General features: G+C 39.2%; 2 protein-coding genes across 5 annotated transcripts in view; one reads left to right on the top strand and one right to left on the bottom strand.

Moving 5' to 3' along the window:
- LOC109918182 (focal adhesion kinase 1) overlaps positions 1–18149 on the bottom strand; it is a 117867-nt gene extending 99718 nt beyond the window's left edge. Inside the window, exons 1-4 of one of the 4 annotated variants that reach the window (XM_048595535.1) lie at positions 18069–18149; positions 17591–17647; positions 10975–11072; positions 5092–5176 (exon numbers count right to left, since the gene is read on the bottom strand). In XM_048595535.1, the coding sequence (XP_048451492.1) occupies positions 5092–5176; positions 10975–11072; positions 17591–17600 (193 nt within the window). In that variant the 5' untranslated portion in view covers positions 17601–17647; positions 18069–18149. Of the gene's footprint in view, positions 1–5091; positions 5177–10974; positions 11073–17590; positions 17838–18068 lie in introns of those variants that run through there. The other 3 variants (XM_048595536.1, XM_048595533.1, XM_048595534.1) reach the window with 3 other exon arrangements.
- LOC125482980 (laminin subunit alpha-1-like) overlaps positions 18070–21174 on the top strand; it is a 23299-nt gene continuing 20194 nt past the window's right edge. Inside the window, exon 1 of the mRNA XM_048596185.1 lies at positions 18070–18164. Within this exon, the coding sequence (XP_048452142.1) occupies positions 18070–18164 (95 nt within the window). The remainder of the gene's footprint in view (positions 18165–21174) is intronic.

The following is a 21174-nucleotide window of genomic DNA, read 5'->3' on the forward strand; positions in this document are numbered from 1 at the left end:
TGGCTTTAACTATCCTGAAGTGGCCAGGCAAGCCACTCTCTTATATCAAAACATTATACAGCAATTCAAGGCAGCAGCTCATTAGCACTTTGTCAGAGCAATTAGGGCAGGCAACAAATGCAGGGCTTGGCACAGGCACCCACATAAAATAAAGTTTTATCTCAACCCTCCCCACCCTATTTGATTGAATCTTTTCTCAGTTATAGAAAATTATTTCTGTATAAGTTCCACATGGAAAAAATTATTGTTAGATATAATTCATCGTAGACTTCTGAGGCTCAGAAGAATATCTGGCATCAGTATATAAAGGGCTGTGTTCTCCATTATAATTTTAGCAGCACCACAACATATTTCCATCTGTATATTTTACAGACTAGTTGAAGGCAGGTTTTGTTTAGAAACTAGAAGCATGGGGCTGTGCCGAATCACAAAAAAACCATCACCGAAGAGAAGGAAAAAGCAAGCCTTGTAAGATTGCATGATTCTTTTCTCTTACCACAGCTTTGCTATAATGACATCAAAAGCAGCCTCATAATTAAAAAAAGGACCACAAGATTTTCAACACTCTTGTTGAAAAGCAGGCTTGCTCCACAACAGTTTGATGCCCAGCTTTAGAATAATGCTTTCACTATGCTCGGTTCCTGGCTTAACATTCCAACTTTCTCAGTGATTTTTTCCCACTAGTGTTAGTTTAAACTTCCATCATGGTAAAGGTAAGATAATTGGATAGCCAAGTCTAATGTTATTTTAAACCTTTTAATGTGACAAACAGTTCCTTTAATCTTAAAAGAATCAGCGACGGTCAGAAAGATTGCATTCAAGTTTTTAAATATTTTGTTTAGCAGCTGAACAAGATAATATGCCATAAAAAAACATAATTGATTAGATACAGGCAGGGAGTCCCAGACAGATAATCTTAAAAAAAGTCATCTGTCATTTTTCTAATAATATTCTTCAGTGACAGGAATTTTTCATCACGTAATATTTAATCTATTAAAATTTAGAATGACATACCAAAACAACTATAACCTCTTCAAAGCTAAGGATGTGCACAAAGATATGAAGCATATGGAATAGGGATGAAGGTATATATCTCTCAGGTAAGATATGTGAGATGAGGAGTTAAGAACCACAAGGAGCTCCTTGAGATCAGACTAAAATGGCCTGAGAAAGCGCTGCTCCAGATCCAAGAGAGGGAGGTAATGGTGATATCACCAGTTGATAATCCAGAGGCCCAATCAAATGCTCTGGGGAGACAAATTCAAATTCTACAATGTAGCTGGAGGAATTTAAATTCAGTTAATAAATCTTCAATATAAGCTGGTCTCAGTGATGGTGACCCTGAAACCACTGTTGACTTTCGTTACAAACTCATTTGGTTCAACAATGTATTTTAGGGAAGGACATCTGCCATCCTTGCCTGGTCCGGCTTCTGTGTCACTCCAAATTGTCAGGAGGGTGGTTGGCTCCTACTGCCCTCTGAAATAGCCTAGCTAACTACTCAGGCCAATAGAGATGGGCAACAAATGTTGGCTTTGCAAGCAATGTCTGTACTTAATTGAAGAATAAAGAAAAAAAATAGCTCTTGGTCCTGAAGTGTTAGGAGTTTTAGCCTCAGGCAGAATTGGGGTCGGAGGAAATGTTGGATGCTGGAACAATCAAGCTCTGAATATTTTCCATTTTTCATCTACCTCCCAGATTATTTGCAGCCTGTGCGACAGCTTGTTCACCAAGCCTTTCACATGTGTACAAGCAAATTGCTTTCTAATTAAAAGGCTTTGTGTAGGACATTTGACAAGTTGGTGGAGTAGGCAGATAGGTGGCAGAATGTAAAATGGGGGTATAATTCTAAAGTGGGTGCAGGAACATAGGGACCTGGGTGTATATGTGCACAGATTATTGAAGGTGGCAGGGCAGGTGGAGAGAGCAGATAATAAAGCACAGTGCTCTCGGCTCATTAATACAGGCATAGAGAACAAGAGCAGCAAGATGATGTTGAACTTGTACAAGACACTTGCTAGACCTCAGCTGGAGTGTATAGTTGTGGGTGCCACATTTTAGAAAAGATGTGAATGCATTGGAGGGAGTGCAGAAGCAAAAACAAGAATGGCTCCAGATATGAGCAACTTCAGTTATGAGGATAGATAAAACAAGTTGAGACTGTTCTCCTTCGAGAGAAGGTGGTTGAGAGAAGATTTGATAGAGGTTTTCAAATTAACGAGTAGGCTCACTAGAGTAGGTAGGGAGGAGCTGTTTCTGCTCAGAAAATAAAAAAGAATGAGAGGGCATAGATTTAAAGTGACGTGCAAACAGAGAAAGGGTGATGCAAGAAAAAGACTTTTTCACATAATGAGTAGTTAGGGTATAGAATGCACTGCTTGGAAATGTAATGGAGATAGGTTCAATTGAGGCATTGAAGAGAGCTTTGGATGATTATTAAGATAGAAATAGTGTGCAGGGATTGGCACTGGGTAATAGAGCTGGTACAGGCATATTTTTTTTTTCTATTCATTTTGTGGGATGTGGGCATCGCTGGCTGGCCAGCATTTCTTGCCCATCCCTGGTTGTCCTTGAGAAGGTGGTGGTGAGCTGCCTTCTTGAACCGTTGCATTCCTCCTACTGTGGGTTGAGCCACAATGCTATTAGGGAGGGAATTCCAGGATTTTGACCTAAGACAATTGACCAAATGGCATCCTCTACAGTGTAACAATGTTGTGAATCAGTAATTTACATTATCATAGGAAAAATGTACACACAAGTTGTTGTTCATGCAATTTATGGTTTTAAAAGCAAAGTGCTAATTTGTTTCAGATACACTCATGTTAGTGTCCCGCGCCTCACTCTCTTTTATACCTACTGATCAACAACTGAACTCTTTGAACAATTTCCATACAACTTAGAGCTGTTCTGACATATTATACAATACTAAAATGTAAACTTTAAGGCACCAAGACTAGTTACAGTTATATTCCATGACTTGGAAGGCCTACCGACAGCAAGTTAAATGGGAAATCTACCGTCCTTACCTCGTGTGTCCTCTCTGACTCCAGGCCCACAGTACTGTAGTTGACTTTTAACTGGCCTCTGAAATGACTTAGCTAACCATTCAGTTCAAGGGCAATTAGGGATGGGCAATTAATGCTGGTTCAGTGAATGACGTCCAAATCTCTTGACAAAAACAAATTTAAAAGGTTTCTGATTAAATATTGGAGACGAGTGAAGCCTGGTTTTTCTTTGCGTAAATGCAGAGAGCCATCTGGACTGCAAATGCAATTTCCAGTGATCTCCAGTTTTAAGATGGTCAGTCACACCACCATGAATTTCAATTGGTAGCAGAGGAGACAAGGCAACATCAAAGTAGTGTATGTAAGGGGGCAAATTATCTAGTGGGACATCTAAAATAATTAAATAGCATGATTGGCATACATATTTTAAACGTAATAAAACAGTTGTCACTCAGTAGAAAGGTTTTGGAATTCATCCCTGAAAGTTCCCCCTGAAAAATACGCTGACATAATTTAAGATATTAAGATCTCACCTTGTGTGAGAGTCTTACAGTGGGATGTGATTCAGCAAAGGCAGTGCAAAGCTTAGTGCAAGTGTACAACTTCCAAATTGTTATAGGGTTATGGAGAAGTCTTTTTTCTATCAGTAACAGAGCAATGCAGTTAGCAGTAGCGGCCTAACCATGAAGTAGAATCCTGGGCAATTTTTGATAGATCAAAGCCCTAGCAGGGAATAAATAAACAAGTGGGAGGATCAAGCTCCATGAACATCACCTTCCTCAGCAATGCAGGAGTCCAGCTCATCAAAGCTAAAGCTTTAGCAACCATATTTAAACAGAAGTGCTGAGTGAATGATCCAGCTCGGCCTCCTCAAGAATCTAACACATAAATGCCAGTTTTCAGTCTATTCTATTCACTCCACAGTTCTTTTATCCAAACCATTGATAAATATTACAAATAGTTGAGGTCTCACCACTAATCCATGTAGCATTCCATTAGTTACAGTTTGCCAACCTGAAAATGATCTGCACACCCCGACCCTGTTCCCTATTTTTGTGTCACTCCTCTATCCGTGCTACTATATTACACCTACCACATGATCTTGTGTGGTAATCTTCTATGTAACACATTTTAAAACTTATTTTCATTGGCATACGAATGCCAATGGCAAGGCCAGCATTTGTAGCCCATCCCTCACAGAATGCCTCTGGAAATCCAAATCTTGAATCTTTTGTTGTTGCACCCTCAGAGAACTTTAATAAACTTGTCGAACGTGAATGCCCTTCAGCAAAACCATAGTGACTCAATCTGATTGTGCAACATTTTAAAAAAAAAATGCCCTGCTACAACTTTGACAATGGATGCCAGCATTTTTCCAATGGCAGATATTCAGCTAATAGGCCTTTCCTGCTCTCATCGCTCTCCTTTCTTGAATAAAGGTGTGATTTTCTAATCTGCTGGAACTGTTCCAGAGCCTGGGGATTTTGGACAACTACAACAGTGCTTCCACTATCTCTGCAACTATTTCTTTAAACGGTAGAATGTAGGCCATCAAGTTCAAGGGACTTGTCAATCTCTTCAATTTTCCTTGTACCTTTTCTCCAATGAGAGTGATTGTTTTAAGTTCCTCCCCCTTTTTTGCCTATTGATTTTCTCTTTATCGTTGTGTCTTCTACCCTGAGAAAAGATATTAAATACTTGTCTGTGATCTCTCCTGGTTTCCTATTAATAATTAATAAAAAAAAAGTTGGTCTCACATATTTGAAGTTGTGACCGACACAAGCTAATGATCTTACCTTTAAGTCAATCGTTAATATAGATTTTCATTGCACATATTACACCGAGACATATTATATCCTGAACCAAATTAGTCAAAACATGCTAAAGTACCATTAAATATTAAGTTACAAGTTTAGATATCTCTCAAAGAATCAATAAAATTTGCAGAACAGAAGACGGTCCCCCACCCAATCCACAGAAGGTTTGCTAATGTTACTTCTTAAACTCTAATTTAAATCCACTTCTCCAGCAGTTAGGCTAAGTGCTATATTTAAATTGCAAAGTAAGAGTACATTTATAAACTTACAGGCTTCCTGTAGGAACTTTTCTCGCACACTATCTGAAGTGGAGTTTTTGCATGTTTTGATGGCAACAGCCATTGCAGGGTTTTCCTGTATAAGCAAGGAGAAAAAATAATACACAATTATAAAGGTTTCCAGAACCAGTGGAGCAATCTGAATAAACACATAACTGCACAAAGCACAGGACTACGTTGAAACACTTAAATAAGAATGTTGATCCAAACAAACAATTTCTGCATAAAGCTATTACAAATTACACGGTGTTTCATTCGGAGACAGCAAGAACTACAGATGCTGGAGTCAGAGTCAATACAGTGTAGAGCTGGAGGAACACAGCAGGTCAGGCAGCATCACAAGAGCAGGAGAGTTGATGTCTCGAGTTGAGACCCTTCATCAGGGCTGGGGAGGAGGAATGGAGCTGGGAAATAAATAGAGCGAGGAGGGATGGGGCTGATAGGTAGGTGGGATGGTTACAGGTAGATGTGGGTAGGGGTAGTGGGGATTGGTCAGTAGGAAGGGTGGGACAGATAGGTGCGAAGGAAGATGGACAGGCTGTGTCAGGTCAAGGACGTGGAGATTGGAGGGAGGGTTGGACTTGGGACGAAGCCAGAGGTGGGGAGATTTTGAAACCGATGAATTCTATGCTCAGGCCATCGGGCTGAAGGCTCCCCAGGTGGAATATGAAGTGTTGTTCCTCCAGTTTGCGTAGTGTCATTGTGACATAGAGGCGGCCCAGGATGGACATGTCACCAAAGGAGTGGGAGGGGGTGTTAAAATGGTTGGAAACGGGAAGGCAGTGTTGAATATAGTGAACAGAGCACAGATGCTCCACAAATCGGTCACTGAGTCTCAGCTTGGTTTCACCAATGCAGAGGAGGCTACATTGGGAGCAATGAATGCATTAGGCCAGATAGGAGAATGTACAGGGGTACCCCTGTCGAATATGGAAAGTTTGTCTTGGGCCTTGGATGGATGTGAGACGGGAGGTGTAGGGGCAGGTGTAGCGCCTCCTGCGGTTGCAGAGAAAGATGTCAGGTGTGGTGGGGTTGGCGGGGATTTCATTCTCAGTGAACATGGCCAGAAATATGCTTCAAGTAAATTCTCAATTTAGCATAAAGTCAATGGGTTATTGACTGTAACAAAGATGGAAAGTGCTGGAGAAACTCAGCAGGTCTCAACAGTATCTGTGGAGAGAGGAACAAAGTTAACTGGGTCACTGGACTCAAAATATTAACTCTGCTTTTCCCTCCACAGATGATGCCAGACCTACCGAATTTCCCTAGCATTTTCTGTTTTTGTTTGAGATTTCCAGCATTTGCAGTTCTTTATTTTATTGTAGAAGCTATCATGTTATCTCTCATGGTCAGTATGCCTTTAAGAGACATTCTCATGATATCACCACTGTATCACAGTATGTGACCTGAGGATATAAAGGTCTCATATTCCATCTTACCTCAGATCATTTGAAGCATGAAACTCCTGGAAACCTGCTTTCTATTGTAAACAAATAGCTCAATACCAGCCAAATATATGCACCATATATCAGGCAGAACTAAGCAATTCCACATCCAATGGATGTTATCTATGCCCTGAAGTCCAGTCGCATCCAATCAAATTTCCCACCCTCAAAGAGGAGAGAGGCCAACATTTTAGTGCAAAAGGTAAGGCTGGAGCATCTTTAAAATCGTCAACCATAAGTGCTGAATGGATGATCAAACTCAGCCTTCTTCAGAGGTCCCCAGTATTCCAGATGCCAGTCTTCAGCCAATTCAATTATTCCACATGATATCAAAAAAAACAGCTGAAAGCACTTGATGCTGTAATTTTTTGGCAATAGTACTGAAGACTTGTGCTCCAGAACTTGCCACGCTCCAGCATAACTACAACACTGGCATCTACCAACAATGTGGAAAGTTTCCCAGGTACATCTTTATGTTAAAAATAAGCCAAATCTACCACCTAAATTGTTGCTCCATCAGTTTACTCTTGATAATCAGTAAACTAATAGGTGTACCACTGCACAGTAGCAGCAGTGTTTACCATCTGCAAAATGTACTATATAGCTCACCAAGCATCATTTAACAGCATCTTCTAAAGCTGCAATCTCTACCACCTAGATGGGCAAGCAGATGCATGGGAACACCACCTGCAAGTTCCCCTCCAAGTCATTCACCATTCTAACTTCGGACTATAATCGCCATTCTCTCACTGTCGCCGAGTCAAAATCCTGGAACTCCCCTCATAATGCACTGTGGGTGTCCCTAAACCCAAGAACGACAGCAGTTCAAGAAGGCAGCTCATCATGACCTTCTCAAGTGATGGGCAATGAATGCTAACCTCACCAATGGTTCCTATATTCCAATATATGAATTTAAAAAAAAGAAGTTCTGTTCAGCTATCATCCTTACACTAGCCCCCAGTGAAGCAACTGATTTTAACATTCCCATTCAGTTTTTAAATTCCTACACATTGAAGCCTCTCCTGCTCTCTGCAATGGTCTCCTCTGGTCCTCCAAACAGATACTCAGTATGTCTCTGATTCCAGTCTTGGCCATCCCTGCTTTTAGTCATTCCATAATTGGTGGGTGGGCTTTTTCAGCTGTGAAGTCTCAAAGTTATGGAATTCCTTTCCTCTGCTCACCTTTCTTGCCTCTTTCACAACCTAACTCCCTAACATCTATCTCTTTGATCAAGCTTTTCTCTGACCATTTACTTCTTGCATTGAACCTGTTCTGTGCAGCAACTTGCTACTGTGTTTTCCTATAATAGTGTTGTACTTGTAAAACATTTGTTGGTTCTGATGCATTTTGGTATGTCCTGGGACCACCAAAGGTATGATGCCCTGGTCAGTATTCTGTCTTAATCAGAATTGCCCAGAACAGATCAACTGGTCATCCATTTTATTGCATATGTGTGGAATCTGCTGTGCAGAAAACAAGTAGCAATACTCACTGCATCTCCAAACAGCCCTCAGAATATGAAATGCTTCGAGTTGTTTTATATGAACACTGAGAATTTCTTGGCTCAAACAGGATACAGAATAAGATTCATTTCATTCAGACTAAAATTTTATAATTCTGAGACTGGAAGAGGGTGCCTGTTACTCAGCACTCTTCTGGGAGTGCTGAATCAAAATCAAGAATGTCTTTAGTAGAAAGGGGAAAAAATTTTGAGGACAAGTTTCTGAGACTTGCTAATGGCTAGAGTGCAGCTAAGCCAGACCAAGATTTTCACCTGGGAACAATGTTATGTGTAAAGCCCCAAAACAAAATAAGTGGCTCGTTATAAAGGAAAATTAATTTTAAGCACAATATTAAATGTTTAATGTTTTCGATTTTAATTCATTTTAATAACCAACAGCATCAATAGAGGTTTCCTGAAAACTACAAATGTATACTCTTCACACATTCTATTCATCCAGGCATTGCAACTTTCAAAAACGTTGACAAAATGTGTAACCAAAGGCTCTTTTCCTCACACAAAGTAATAGAAAACAATGAAAAATAACTCTACTGACATATGAAACTATGAAACTTTTCCAAAACAAGCTACATGATGGAGATGGCAGATTCCATAATGCACTATCCACAAGGGACAATTTCAAACAGTATATTTATTGCTAATTTCACTAGGACACACTCTATGCTGAAGCACAACTTGGTCAGAATTTTCTGAAAAATGCAAGTTTGAATTCACCTGACCAGTTAAAAATGGCTCGTATTTTCTTTCCAGTGGAAACAAACAACAAACCTCTATTAAACAATCTAGGGGGCAAAACAGCTTCTGAATACAATGATGTGGGAACCAGGAAAGACAGTTTGGTTAGTCCAATTTTTTCTTGGACCTCTGATCATTATTTATTTTTTCTAATTAAACTCAGCTATCCCTTTATTTAATAGAAATGGACCTGAGTCTTCTCCTTCAACTGTTTAACAGAATGAGTAATTTAATTACATATCTGATCCTGTTTCTTTCAAAAATTAAAAATCTTATAAGATCCAAGTTATTGATTTGGTGAAGATGAACGTACTGCACTGTCTGGGTTCTTATATCATGACAAGATACAACAAGAGCCAGATTTTTATGCCATTGGGCCAACTCTGAAGGTTTTTTAAAATGGCATGCAATACCTAGATGTGGAGTGCAGCCTCCGTTTTCAGCAGGTACCATTTGTGTCAACTGGGGACAGGAGACAGGGCTTGAATCTGAACTGATCAGGACCTTCTGAAATTAGAGCAGACTTTAAACAGACCACATTTTGGTTGTTCCAAGGACTTCAACCAAACAAGAGAGTCACATATTGAACAGGCATAAGACCCTGACTTCTGAAGAAGGGTCTAGGCCCGAAACATCAGCCTTCCTGCTCCTCTGATGCTGCTTGGCCTGCTGTGTTCATCCAGCTCTACACCTTGTTATCTCTAGTTTTGATGTGGTTGGTTTGCTTTATAACTGATAGAAATTTAAATTCTTTGAAGTAGCCCAACTGCGTTTTCAGCTGTAAACTGAACTGGACTTGCCATACATATAGTGGCTACAAGAGCAGATCAGAGGCTAGGAATACCTTGGCGAGTAATTCTTGTCCTGACTTCCCAGAGCCCGTCCGCCATCTACAAGGCACAAGTCAGAAGCATGATGGAATACTCCACACTTGCCAGGATAAGCGCAGCTCAAACAACACTCAGGTAGCTTGAAACGATCCAGGACAAAGCAGCCCGCTTGATTATCGCCACAATCACAAACATCCACTCCCTCCACCACCAACGTTCAGTAGCAGCAGTGTGTACCATCTACAAGATGTACTGCACACATTCACCAAAGATCCTTTCACAACACCTTCTAAACTGATGACCACTACCATCTAGAAGGGCATGGGCAGCAGAAGTATAGGAACACCATCACCTGCAAGTTTCCCTCCAAGCCACTCACCATCCTGACTTGGAAACACCTTGCCATTCCTTCATTGTTGCAGGGTCAAAATTGTGGAATTCCCTCCTGATTGCATTGTGGATCTACCTACAGCACGTGGACTGCAGCCCAAGGAGGCAGCTCACTACCATCATCTCAAGGGTAAGTAGGGATGGATAATAAATGTTGGCCCAACCAGTGATGCCCACGACAGGTGAATAAATAAAACAAAGTTCTTTCTTTCGTTATCAAAATGTGTAGGAGTGACACTGCTCAAAAATTGTTAGAAGTAGTTTTCATTTCCACATGGCTCCTGAGTCTGCCCACAGTGGATACTGGGTGATTGGCTACAGCTGTGAGCATGAATGGTATGAAGTTGTAAGGATGAGTATGGAGGTAACTTGGAGGGCATGAAGAGGCATAGACGTGGTTTAGGGATATGAGGGTGAGACCAGAGGGATTAAGGACCTGTTACAGGAATGAGTTGCAGTCTCAGAACTGAGGCTGGCCCAATTTGATGACTCCTGCCCCAAAACTCCAGGGTGCAAATCGTGTTTATGGAGGATACCTCCAAACTTAAGCTTCCCATACTTATTATTGCAGCACTTAGCAAAAAAGGTTTTGGCAGTAGAGAAGTGTAGGGAGTATCAGGAGTGTGCTTACACTTTCTGGCTATAGTGTTAAAAGGTATTCTTTTCAAATTCCCTTTATGCTTGGTTTCAGACTATCTGAATGACAGATATTTTGGCAACTGGACAGCCTCTGCAGTGATTACAAGGAGATCTTTGCTTGTGAAACATGTTTCAATGCAAAAATTTTACCCATGCAATTCAGGGCCTCTTCCACAGAATGAAAGGCAAAACAACTTTTGAACGTGATGTTGCCTAATGAGATTCCACACTTCCACTGGCGCTGTCCTGATTTTCTGTTTAACCATAAATGCTTTTAACCTTGTCATATACACTTAATTTCTAAATTACTCACAGGACTCATGTAAATTCCTTGATGCACATCACCGAACTGCCCCTCTCCAATGCAGCGGCCCAATTCGATTCTCTCCCTCTGTATCTCATAATCTCTGGCTGTAAAGAGTGGAGATAATTAGCTATTAAATCAATTTGAGTGTCAAATTATTTTCACAGTTTTTTCAAAAATGATAGAAGGTTACACACTTAAGTGACACACAACTTGGCAAAAATTATATTCATCCAACAGGCAGCAAGCAGAAAAATCAGGCAACGATTAATAAACAGTTTCATTACCTTCATCTATGCCATAGCTTTCTGCATTGCAATTGGGAGTAGGAGGAAGAAAATCAAAAAGCAGTGTATATTACAGTTTCTGTAGATAAATATGAAATAATGCATTTTATGTAGCATGGTACTGCAGTGAATGCTGAACAATGGATTAAACCATCAATTCTTTTGCGCAAAAAAGAACAAAAACTTAAAAGAAAACAAAACCATTTGTAGATGAAAAATTCAGATGAAGCAGCAGGTTTCTTATAAATTTGTAGAACAAAAGAAATGTGGGTTAAACAGCATTTTTAACAATCTCAGGAAGTCTCAAGGTGCTTTACAATCAATTAATTACTTCTGAACTGTTATAAGGTACCAAATGCAGCAGCCAACTTGCAAACAGAAGTCTTCCACAAACAGCAGTGTGACATCAATGACATCATCTATTTTTCTGTTGTGGATTGATGGACAAATGCTGGCCAGAACATCTGGAATAACTCCTCTGTTCTTTGAAACTGTGCTATTCCATCTTCCACATCCACCTGAATGAGCAGGTAGATTCTTAGTTTAACACCTCACCCAAAGATGGTATCTTTAACAGCGTGAAAAGGGAACAAGATGGTATTTGGCATAATTTAACCCAAAGTGAACTTCATTCCCTGTTAAATTTATAAAACTAGTCATCAAACTGTGGGTTCGTATACTGCCCAATTGGTATATTTCAGGGAATAATTTTTTGTTGAATAAAATAAAATCAGAAAAAGCAGACAGAAGATAAAAACAAACTATGGTGCCTCCACTACAATAAAACAAGGTACTTCATAGGATTGTAATAAGATGAAATATGACACCAAGCCATATTAGGCAATTTTAGATCAGTTAAGACAAAGTAGTGAGTTTAAGGAGTGTCTTATAAGAAGAAAGTGAGACACACAGAGGCAGAGGGGTGTAGGGAGGGAATTCCAGAGCTTGGGGGCTGGGCAACTGAAAGCACTTCCAACAATCATTTATCAATTAAAATTGGGAATTGATTCAAGATTTAGATGAGTGCTTTATCAAAAGGGGTTAAGAGGCTGAAGAAGATTACAGAGTAAGAGACAGGAGAAGTCCAAGAGGCATTTGAAATCATAAAAATGTGAAAAAAGGGTGAGAATTTTAAAATCAAGATGTTGCATGAATGTAAGCCAATGTAGATCAGCAAGCACAAAGGAAGTAGCCAAAGGGAAGTTAGTGCAAGTCAGAACATGAGCAGGGTTTTGGATGGCCTGAAGTTTACAGAAGTTTGCATGCGGCTGACCAACCAGAAACATGGTGAAATAATCAAGTCTGGAAGTAATGAAGGCATGGCTAAGGGATTCAGCATCAGATGACCTGAGGCAAGGGCAAAGTTAGACAATGATACGGAGGTAGAAATTGGCAATCTTGGGCAATGACTCTCTTACAATAGGTCAGGTTTAGTATCAGACTGTTGCCAGGGAGAGTTTTAATCTAGAAGTGGGACTGAAAATAAGGTTTTATGTTAAAGGTGCAATAGAAATGCAAATTGCTGTTGTTAAGTCTCTGCAGTGTTTAATTGAGAAAATTTCTGCTCACCTAGTACCGGATGCTTGGATTCAATAACTAAGCAACAGTGGAAGAGTCCGAAAGATGGTGAAAATATAATAAAACAAACAAGAGTAGCCATAGGCCACTGAACCCCTTGAGCCTGCTCCTTTGCTTAATAAGGCCATTGATTGTAACCTCCACAAATCCACATTCTTGTCCACTCCTGATAATCTTCCATTCACTTGTTTATCAAGATTCATTCCACTTCTGTTGTAAAAATATGCACTTCTATCACATTTTCAGGACAAGAGTTCCGAAAACTCTCTGACCTCTGAAGTAAAATTTAGTTTCATCTCAGTTTTAAATGACTGACCTGTTATTCTAAAAGAGTAATTCTTCCATAACTAGAAACATCCTGTTCATATCTATTATGTCAAGACCCCTTTCTTAATTACTTGCTGTACCTGTATATTACCCGCTATACCTACATTTGCAATTCATACACTAGTATACCCAAAATCCTCCTCTAAGGGGTCAGAAATTTCTCAGAAGTTATATGTTTTCTTTATTCTTCCTGCCAAAAGTAAAAATTTCACATTTTCTACATTATATTCCGTTTGCCAAACCTTGGCACACTCACTTAACCTATTGATATCTTTTTGACGCCTTCTTACATCCTCTTTACTTTTCTACCTATTTTTGTATCAATAAATCTAGCAACTATCCCTTCCATCCCTTCATCTAAGTCAGTTATATGATTTTTAAGCAGTTGAGATCCGAACACCAATCCATGTCATGTCATTCATTGTACCTTGCCAACCTGTAAAAGAACAATTTGTGTACATTCCCTATTTCTTGTCAGCCAGCCAATTTTCTAATCAATCTAATGTACTCCCCTTCACATTGTGAGCTTTTGTTTTCCACAATAACCTATGATGTGGCACTTTCGCAAATGCCTTCTGCAAATCAAAGTACAATACATCCACCTGTATCCTTTTTTTCAGAGCACATACTAATTCCTCAAAAAAAAATTCCAAAAGATTATTAGACATGACTTACCTTTTATAAAACCACATTAACTCTGCCAGATTACCTTGAACTGATCAACAAGTTACTTATATAGAAGTGTCATTCTATAGCTTCCTTAATAAAAGATTCTAAAGTTTTCACAACTGGCCTGTGGTTTTAAACTAGCTGGCCTGTAATTTTCCGATTTGTCTCCCTCCATATTTAGGTAAAGGAGATATTTTTGCTACCGTAAAACCTAATGTGAAAATCAAGGTAGTTTTAGACATTTAAAATCAATACATCAACTTTCTTACTAGTCATTTCTCTTAAGGCCCAAGGATGAAGTTCGTCAGGCTGAAGCTCCAACTATTTTCCCAGGCCCATTTCACTGTGGTCTGTGATTCCCCCTCAGCACCCCAACCCACCCCACCCCACCCCCAAGTTCCTTCTTCCCTTCTACCTCCTAATTTATAGCTGTTCCTAGGATGTTTCTTGTATTCTCTGTGGTGAGTAATAATATCTTTCTTTGGCTTTGGCAATTAACTATGCAACAATGTTTTCAAAATTTATCTAAATCAGTACATTTAAATAACCAAAAGGTGTTGTTTGATATATACCACAAAGACAAGAAGCCTAATGAGGAAGTACAGGAAAAGGCTAGAAAAAAAATACAGGGAAAATAGTACTTGAAGGCAGAGAGAGGAAGATACAATATTTTGGTCACATCATTAGAGCTGATAGTGGATTGAGACAAATATTGGAAGGAATGATTGATTGAAAACTGAGCAGAGGTGCAAATGGATGGCTGATATATTGCACAGAACATTGTTGATCTATGTGGATCACATAAGGGCACTGACAGGGGACTGACAAAGGTTGAGATCCCTATGGTAGTTAATCTTCTAGGAAAATGATACCACCAACAAGCCAGTGACTACAACTCAATGGATACTGCATTATCAATAATGTAGTAATTGCAGAATCAGCGTAGAATTAGCATTGATAAATATGCAATTCTATTAACAAAAAAAAAGCATCAAGTCTTCACAGTTTGGATCAGTGATTCTCTGGCCTTTTGGGTATCAATGGTACACAGTTATATCAATGCCCTTTTTGAGTATTTGCAACTTGAGGGAGTTGGACCAAACAGTCGATATTTTAGAAGCTGTGTACAAATACAGAGGTAAATGCAAGGTCACATGGATTTTATTCTCCATATCCCATAATACCAAAGCATCACATCAAAGTTCCTAGCTCTTGCCCATTCTGTAATGTGAAATAAACAGTAGTGCTGACAATCAGCAATTGTTCACAGATATCTCAGGTGGTAGACACAATCATTACTTCTGTGCAGTGCATGGAGTATTCCTGGTTTCACAAAATGATTTTTTGTGGCAAATTGACAGTTATGTTTCCTACAACCTGTTTAAAAGTTTAAAAGTGCTTCATTGGTAGTAAAAGCACTGTGAGCCATTCTGAGGACATAAAAGGTTTAATATAAATGTAAGTCATTCTTTAATATCTCCCACTTTTTACATACTTCTCGCCTTTTTTGAGCTCTCAGCCCTCAACCTTTACATGGCCATCTGAAACTCCTATTCTTCTCTATTTTCCTATCATTGCAGTGTCAACCACACTTGGTAATATCTTCCACCCCATAATCCCACATCTGATCACCATTATCCCAGCTCACACCCTCCCACATACCAGGACATCCCCAAGTGCTGCAAATTCCAGAATCACTCTATATCTTGAATTAGATCCTGACAGCACTTTCAACATCATAACTCCTATAACTACCCCTCCAGGAGAACTGACAGGCTGCAACTTTTATCTCTTAGATCTTTGTATCAGAAGGAATGTTCATTATCAGCTCACAAATGCTGGAACCACCTCCCCAGTGTTAGAAACTTAGATAAATCCCAAAATTCTCACATATACTGTTTTTCTATCAGTCATTGCATGGTCTGCAGCACAGAAAAAGGCCCTTTGAACCATCAATCTGTGTCAATCAAAAATAACCATCTAACTATTCTAATTTCACTTTCCAGCACTTGGCCCACACTTGGCCCCTTCACATTGCAAGTATATGTCTAAATACTTATATATTATGAGGGTTTCTGCCTTCATCACCCTTACATACAGTGAGTTCCAAGTTCCAAGCACCAAGCACCCACTGATTGAAAAAACATTCAGTAAGCAGTAACAGGTTCAGTATGCAGGTTAAATAATTAGAGAAAACTAAATTATGCATGCTAAAATTCTGAAATAAAATTAAAAGTGCTGAAAGATGAAAGGAGGTCAATCAGTACAATCCCAGCCAAAGTCTTCACTTCATCATTAAAACACTGACTGATTTATTCCAAATTGCTAGCTTTCCTGTTTTAATATATTATTAAGTTGTGACCGACCATGGAAACTGATTGAGGCAGAAATGAACATACAAAAATCTAAAGTTTTCAAATTTCTGTAGGGTCTTGCTACCTCCAATCTCTAATTCCTTTCAGCCCTTACGCCTTCTAAGATACCTGTATTCTTCCAATTCTGGACTCTTCAGCATCCTCAACTTTAATTGCTTCATCACTGGAGATCCATACTTTGAGCTGCTGATGACCTAAGCTTTGTAAATCCCTCTACAAACCTATCTATCTCTCTTTCTTCCTTTGAGTTACTCCTTAAAACCCAGTCCTTTCCTTTCTCAAATTTATCTGATAGCTTTCTGGAAAAGCCTTGGGACATTTTACAAGAATGTGCCAGGGAACTACGTCATTGTTGTATACTGATATTGGGGACTGACCTATCACCGATTTTTATCCAGCAGACATTAAAACTTTGTTAAGTATTCCAACAGAATAAGTGGTGATATTGATCAGTTTCTGAAAATTCATTAATATTAATAATTAAACTATTGAATAATCTTGAAAACAACATGAAAATATAATATAGGATTTTAACTGTATATGAAGTATTTCTTTTTCTCCTACATCACTCTGGCAGAATATGGAACATATTCTACTCAGTCAGAAAAGTTTAATATTAGATGCAACAGTGATATAATATCTCAAGTACCAATGTATCATGGAAAACAATACACACCAAAATTCAGTTAACAGCCGTAGTCAAATCAACTGTCATGCTTCAACTACTCAATTAGTCCTGTTGTAAATAACTTCCAAATATCCATTATCCATTCAACAATGGCCAGTGTCCACTGTGAAACTTGGATGAATCATTGGAGAAATTGGTTCACCCTCAGTTCTCTTATGATTAATACCCTGCACTACTGCAATACTACAGTGCTATTAAAAACAATATTTCATGGAATTACATCCAAAGAAAACTATGAAACAAAATAAAGGAACCAAATAACAAGCACTTTAATTTACTTTGGACTTTGAAAAGAAACAAATGTTAACAATTTATCAATTATCACTGGGTGTATTAACAAATCTGCTGTGAGTAACTTCATTTAAACCTCACAATTTCCAAGAAGTACTCAGCACAAGCAACAAACAGATTTAACCTTTAAATGTGGCTATGAAATTGAACACCATATTCCATCAACAGCATTATGAACATTCCTAAACAATGTCAGAAACTAATTATTTTAAATATATAAAAAAGTACTCTATAGAGAGTTTTTTTTTGTCCACTCTCAATCGAGCTAGCATTTGGACATCAACTTACTTGGAATGCCTTAAGTCAGACACACACTAGTACAAACCTGATGCTGACGTAAACGTTTATTATTCAACAGATGTTTAAAACTGGGCCACATATAGCCATTACAGAACAGCAAATGTACTTACTGGAGGGCATGGTATATGTGTCCTCTTCATCTATGATCTCTGCGTAGTCATCGGTTTCTGCAAGTGAAGAACCACGCATTTTTACTGAGTTTGCTTAAGGCACAAACCGTTTCTAATTAAACTTAGACGTACAGCATAAGGAAGGCATTAGAAGATAAATGTCTGCTTTCCTTTTAGACAAGCTGAAGCCCACGCTTTTGAAAAGAAACTACTTAGATTTCTCTCAATTGCTAGTACAGAAAGTGACGTGTGTCGACAGCCAGAATGCAAAGCTATTCCTGGAGAATAAGATGACATCATCTAATCTTAAGTACAGCCTTCCTTCTTAGAAAAAGGAAGAACGGCAAGTAGGGGATGACCCCTGATGAGATGGAAAAAAACATGAACAAATCTTTAAATAAAATAGGAAAGCACTGATCTATATTTAAAACACCCTCAAAGGTTAAATAAGGAAACTCAATATAAAAGATCTGTATACCATGGCAAGCTCAAAATTGGCAAAACCCTTTCTGCTGGCCCCCTGTGATTTACGCAAAATGTCAAGGTTCTATCTGGCCAAGGTTATTATCGAGCAGTACAACACAAGGGAAAACAAAGGTGGTCTTTTCCCAGAATTCAGTTCTGATGACTTCCCACACATTGAAATTTCTGGCAATTGGCCTAGTAACTTTGGTTAAAAAAGAAGTATTTCATTTGGACTATTTACATTAGTTAAATGTAATATAATTTCAAAAAATGTTTATAGATTTCCTCGATTTTTTTTAAACACACATATGTAGTGGCATTTAAAGCATTTAACCAAATTCATTTACTTCACAGAAAATTGAAGTACAAAATCTGTCACTTGATATGCATTAACACTTTCACTTACATAGCCGTTTTGATTTAATAAAACACCCCAGAACACTTCAGTCAAAAAATGTGAGTAAAATGGTAAGTTAGAGATACATTTTCAAGAAGCTTTTAAAGGAGGGGTTGCAATTCAATGTGAAGAGCAGGGTAGAAAACCAAAGCTAATAGTTCTGCAGTGAAAAGTACACAGAAGAGGGAACACATGGAAGATTGGGGAAAAAAATGTACAGGAACAGAATCTGAAAGTAGTGGCAATGATAATAAGGAGTGAGGTCATGGATTGTCCAAAAAAGGAAATTTAAAAGCAAAAAGACATCAAATGAAGGCTAGCAAACAAGGGGAAAAGGGCAGCATGGCAATGCAAGGTTGAACCTGGGTGATGGAGCTTTGAACGCATGGCAAGTTTCTGAAGGCAGAACTTGGATGCATGCCAAGGAGAACGTTGGAGCAATTTAGTTGGCAAAAAGAGGCTGAGGGATGAAGTCAGGTCAGAGGCAGAAACTTTGCAAAGATAGAATTGGTGGCATCCAGGATGGAGGGTTTTAAACTCCATCGCAGGATAAAATGAGGCACCAACATTGTGCACCATTGTATTCTATTTAAATTGCCACAAAGAGGGAGGAAATTAATTGCTTCCATGTATTGGGTGGGAGATCTTGCAATGAACAAAGCTCTTCCTGATCCAGAATTTAATACTGTCTATGCAGTCAAATAGGACAGTGGTATTGAATAGCTTTAAATATTGCCAAAGTTTATTTAATCCTTTTGTATTATTGAGGTGTTCTCATCACAGGCAAAGCCAGCATTTGTTGCACATCCCAAATTGCTCCTGAAGGTGCTGGTGAGCTGCCTTCCTGAACAGCTGCAGTCCATCTGGTGCAGCATATGCTGCATGTCACAGATGACAATTGATGTTGCCAAAAATATAAAAGGTAAGGAGGAAAATTAAAGACTGGGTACGTATCTGATGAAGCCATCAGGGTGTTGGGGCAGGCAGGATGGAATCATGATATACAATCTAAAGATGGCTGATGGTTGAGATTATATAATTGTATCCAACCGTCCAGAGAAATCAGAGATATGTCACTTTGACCAGGGTAGCCTTGGAGCTGTGAGCAGAAAACAAAATAAAGTGATCTGGGATTAATTATGGAATGTTGTGAGATGCAAGTCCAATCTGAGTGGTGACAACTCATTTGAGCATTTAGAGAGAATACAATAGTTGATTACCAAACAGTAATTGGAAAGACCAGAGGAATTAAGCATTGGTGTTTAGAGGAGAGCAGGGTAACAACATTTGTGGGGAGGGTACACAGTCTGAAGAGGGTCACTGAGATGAGCTATGCTTTATGATAGCCAAAGGAAAATACCGGATGAGACGAGAAGGTGATTTCAGATTAGATCAAAGGATGGGTTACAGAATACAGGCCTGAGTAGGGAGAGAATAAGGCCATTGAAAAAGCTGGGGAATGTTCTTAATCTTAGAAACTATGGGAAATAAATTAACTGAATGTACAACTTTGATGTATTTTTCTAAGGCTATCCATGTCATCTTCGTTCTCTTTACAGCAATCCAGACACAGGGCAGAATTTCATACTGCCCTGCCAGTAGGTTTGCATACGGATTAAGGGGCAGTAAAATTCCCGAGATGGTCCTCCCACAGTCCTCCAACCCGCCCTCATCTGTCTGTAATTTCAACCCAATGCCTGGTTTTGCCCCAGCTGAGGCCCTTAAGTATCTGCACCTGCGGGGTTTAAATTTTGAAGTTGTCAGGAGGAATTCAAGGAATTGGGAAGTTCAGTACACACCGCTGGAGTCTTAGGTGGCAAGTGGAGATGCATCTGAGGACCTCTTTTCCACACCAGGTGCTCACCAACACCCCTCACCCCCTTCCTGAAACAAAAGGCTGTCCCCTCTAGCAGTTACTCCCCCAAACCAATGGCGTCCCTGTCAAGACCCTAATCTTCTCCATTTTCCTTCCGTGAAGCCCCCAACAATTATCTGGTTCTGGGCTGCAAACAAAGATTCTGGGACTAAATGTAGTTCTAATCCTGGCCACAACTGCCATCGGTGCTGCCAGGACAGCAGAGCACCTAGCCAACCAGGTTGAGGATGCAAGTCCAATCTCCAGTCAATTAACACTCTACAAAGGGTTAAATGGCTGCAGAGCTGCTGTGATTTGTGAGGATGCGTTCCTCACTGGCACTCTGGGAGGTTGGATGGAAAATCCTGCATCTGAAAATTCCTGCTCCTAATAAAGTCCTCATACGCTTATGCTCAATTTTAAAATGCCAAAAATTTACAACGCACAAATTCAGCAACTTGGAACAGAAAGACCAGCCAATGACTAAGTATGTGTCAGTAATTTGTGTGGTCAAGCCTCGTGTATGAGCACCATTGATACATGTAAGAACATTCACTGTTAAACATATATATGAAGTTAATTAAATATTTTTAAAGGAATGCAAAATTCCACCTGTTCAGCAGTTTATTCTAGCTGCAGTAACCGGAGTAATTTTTATTAGTGACAACTTTCCAGCAATTAAACATAAGAAATATTTAACAGACATCAATTATTAACTGTAGTTTTTACACTTAATCAATCCATTACTGCACAAATAAAAGGAATAGGTTTAAAACAAGTTCACACACTTGGGCACAGAATAAATGAACTATAAAACCCTTAGATCTAGATAATTAAAGAGTCATCGTCACTTCCTCCCTTTCTCCA

Source organism: Rhincodon typus, chromosome 4 (assembly GCF_021869965.1).
Source record: "Rhincodon typus isolate 14 chromosome 4, sRhiTyp1.1, whole genome shotgun sequence".
Taxonomy (NCBI): domain Eukaryota; kingdom Metazoa; phylum Chordata; class Chondrichthyes; order Orectolobiformes; family Rhincodontidae; genus Rhincodon; species Rhincodon typus.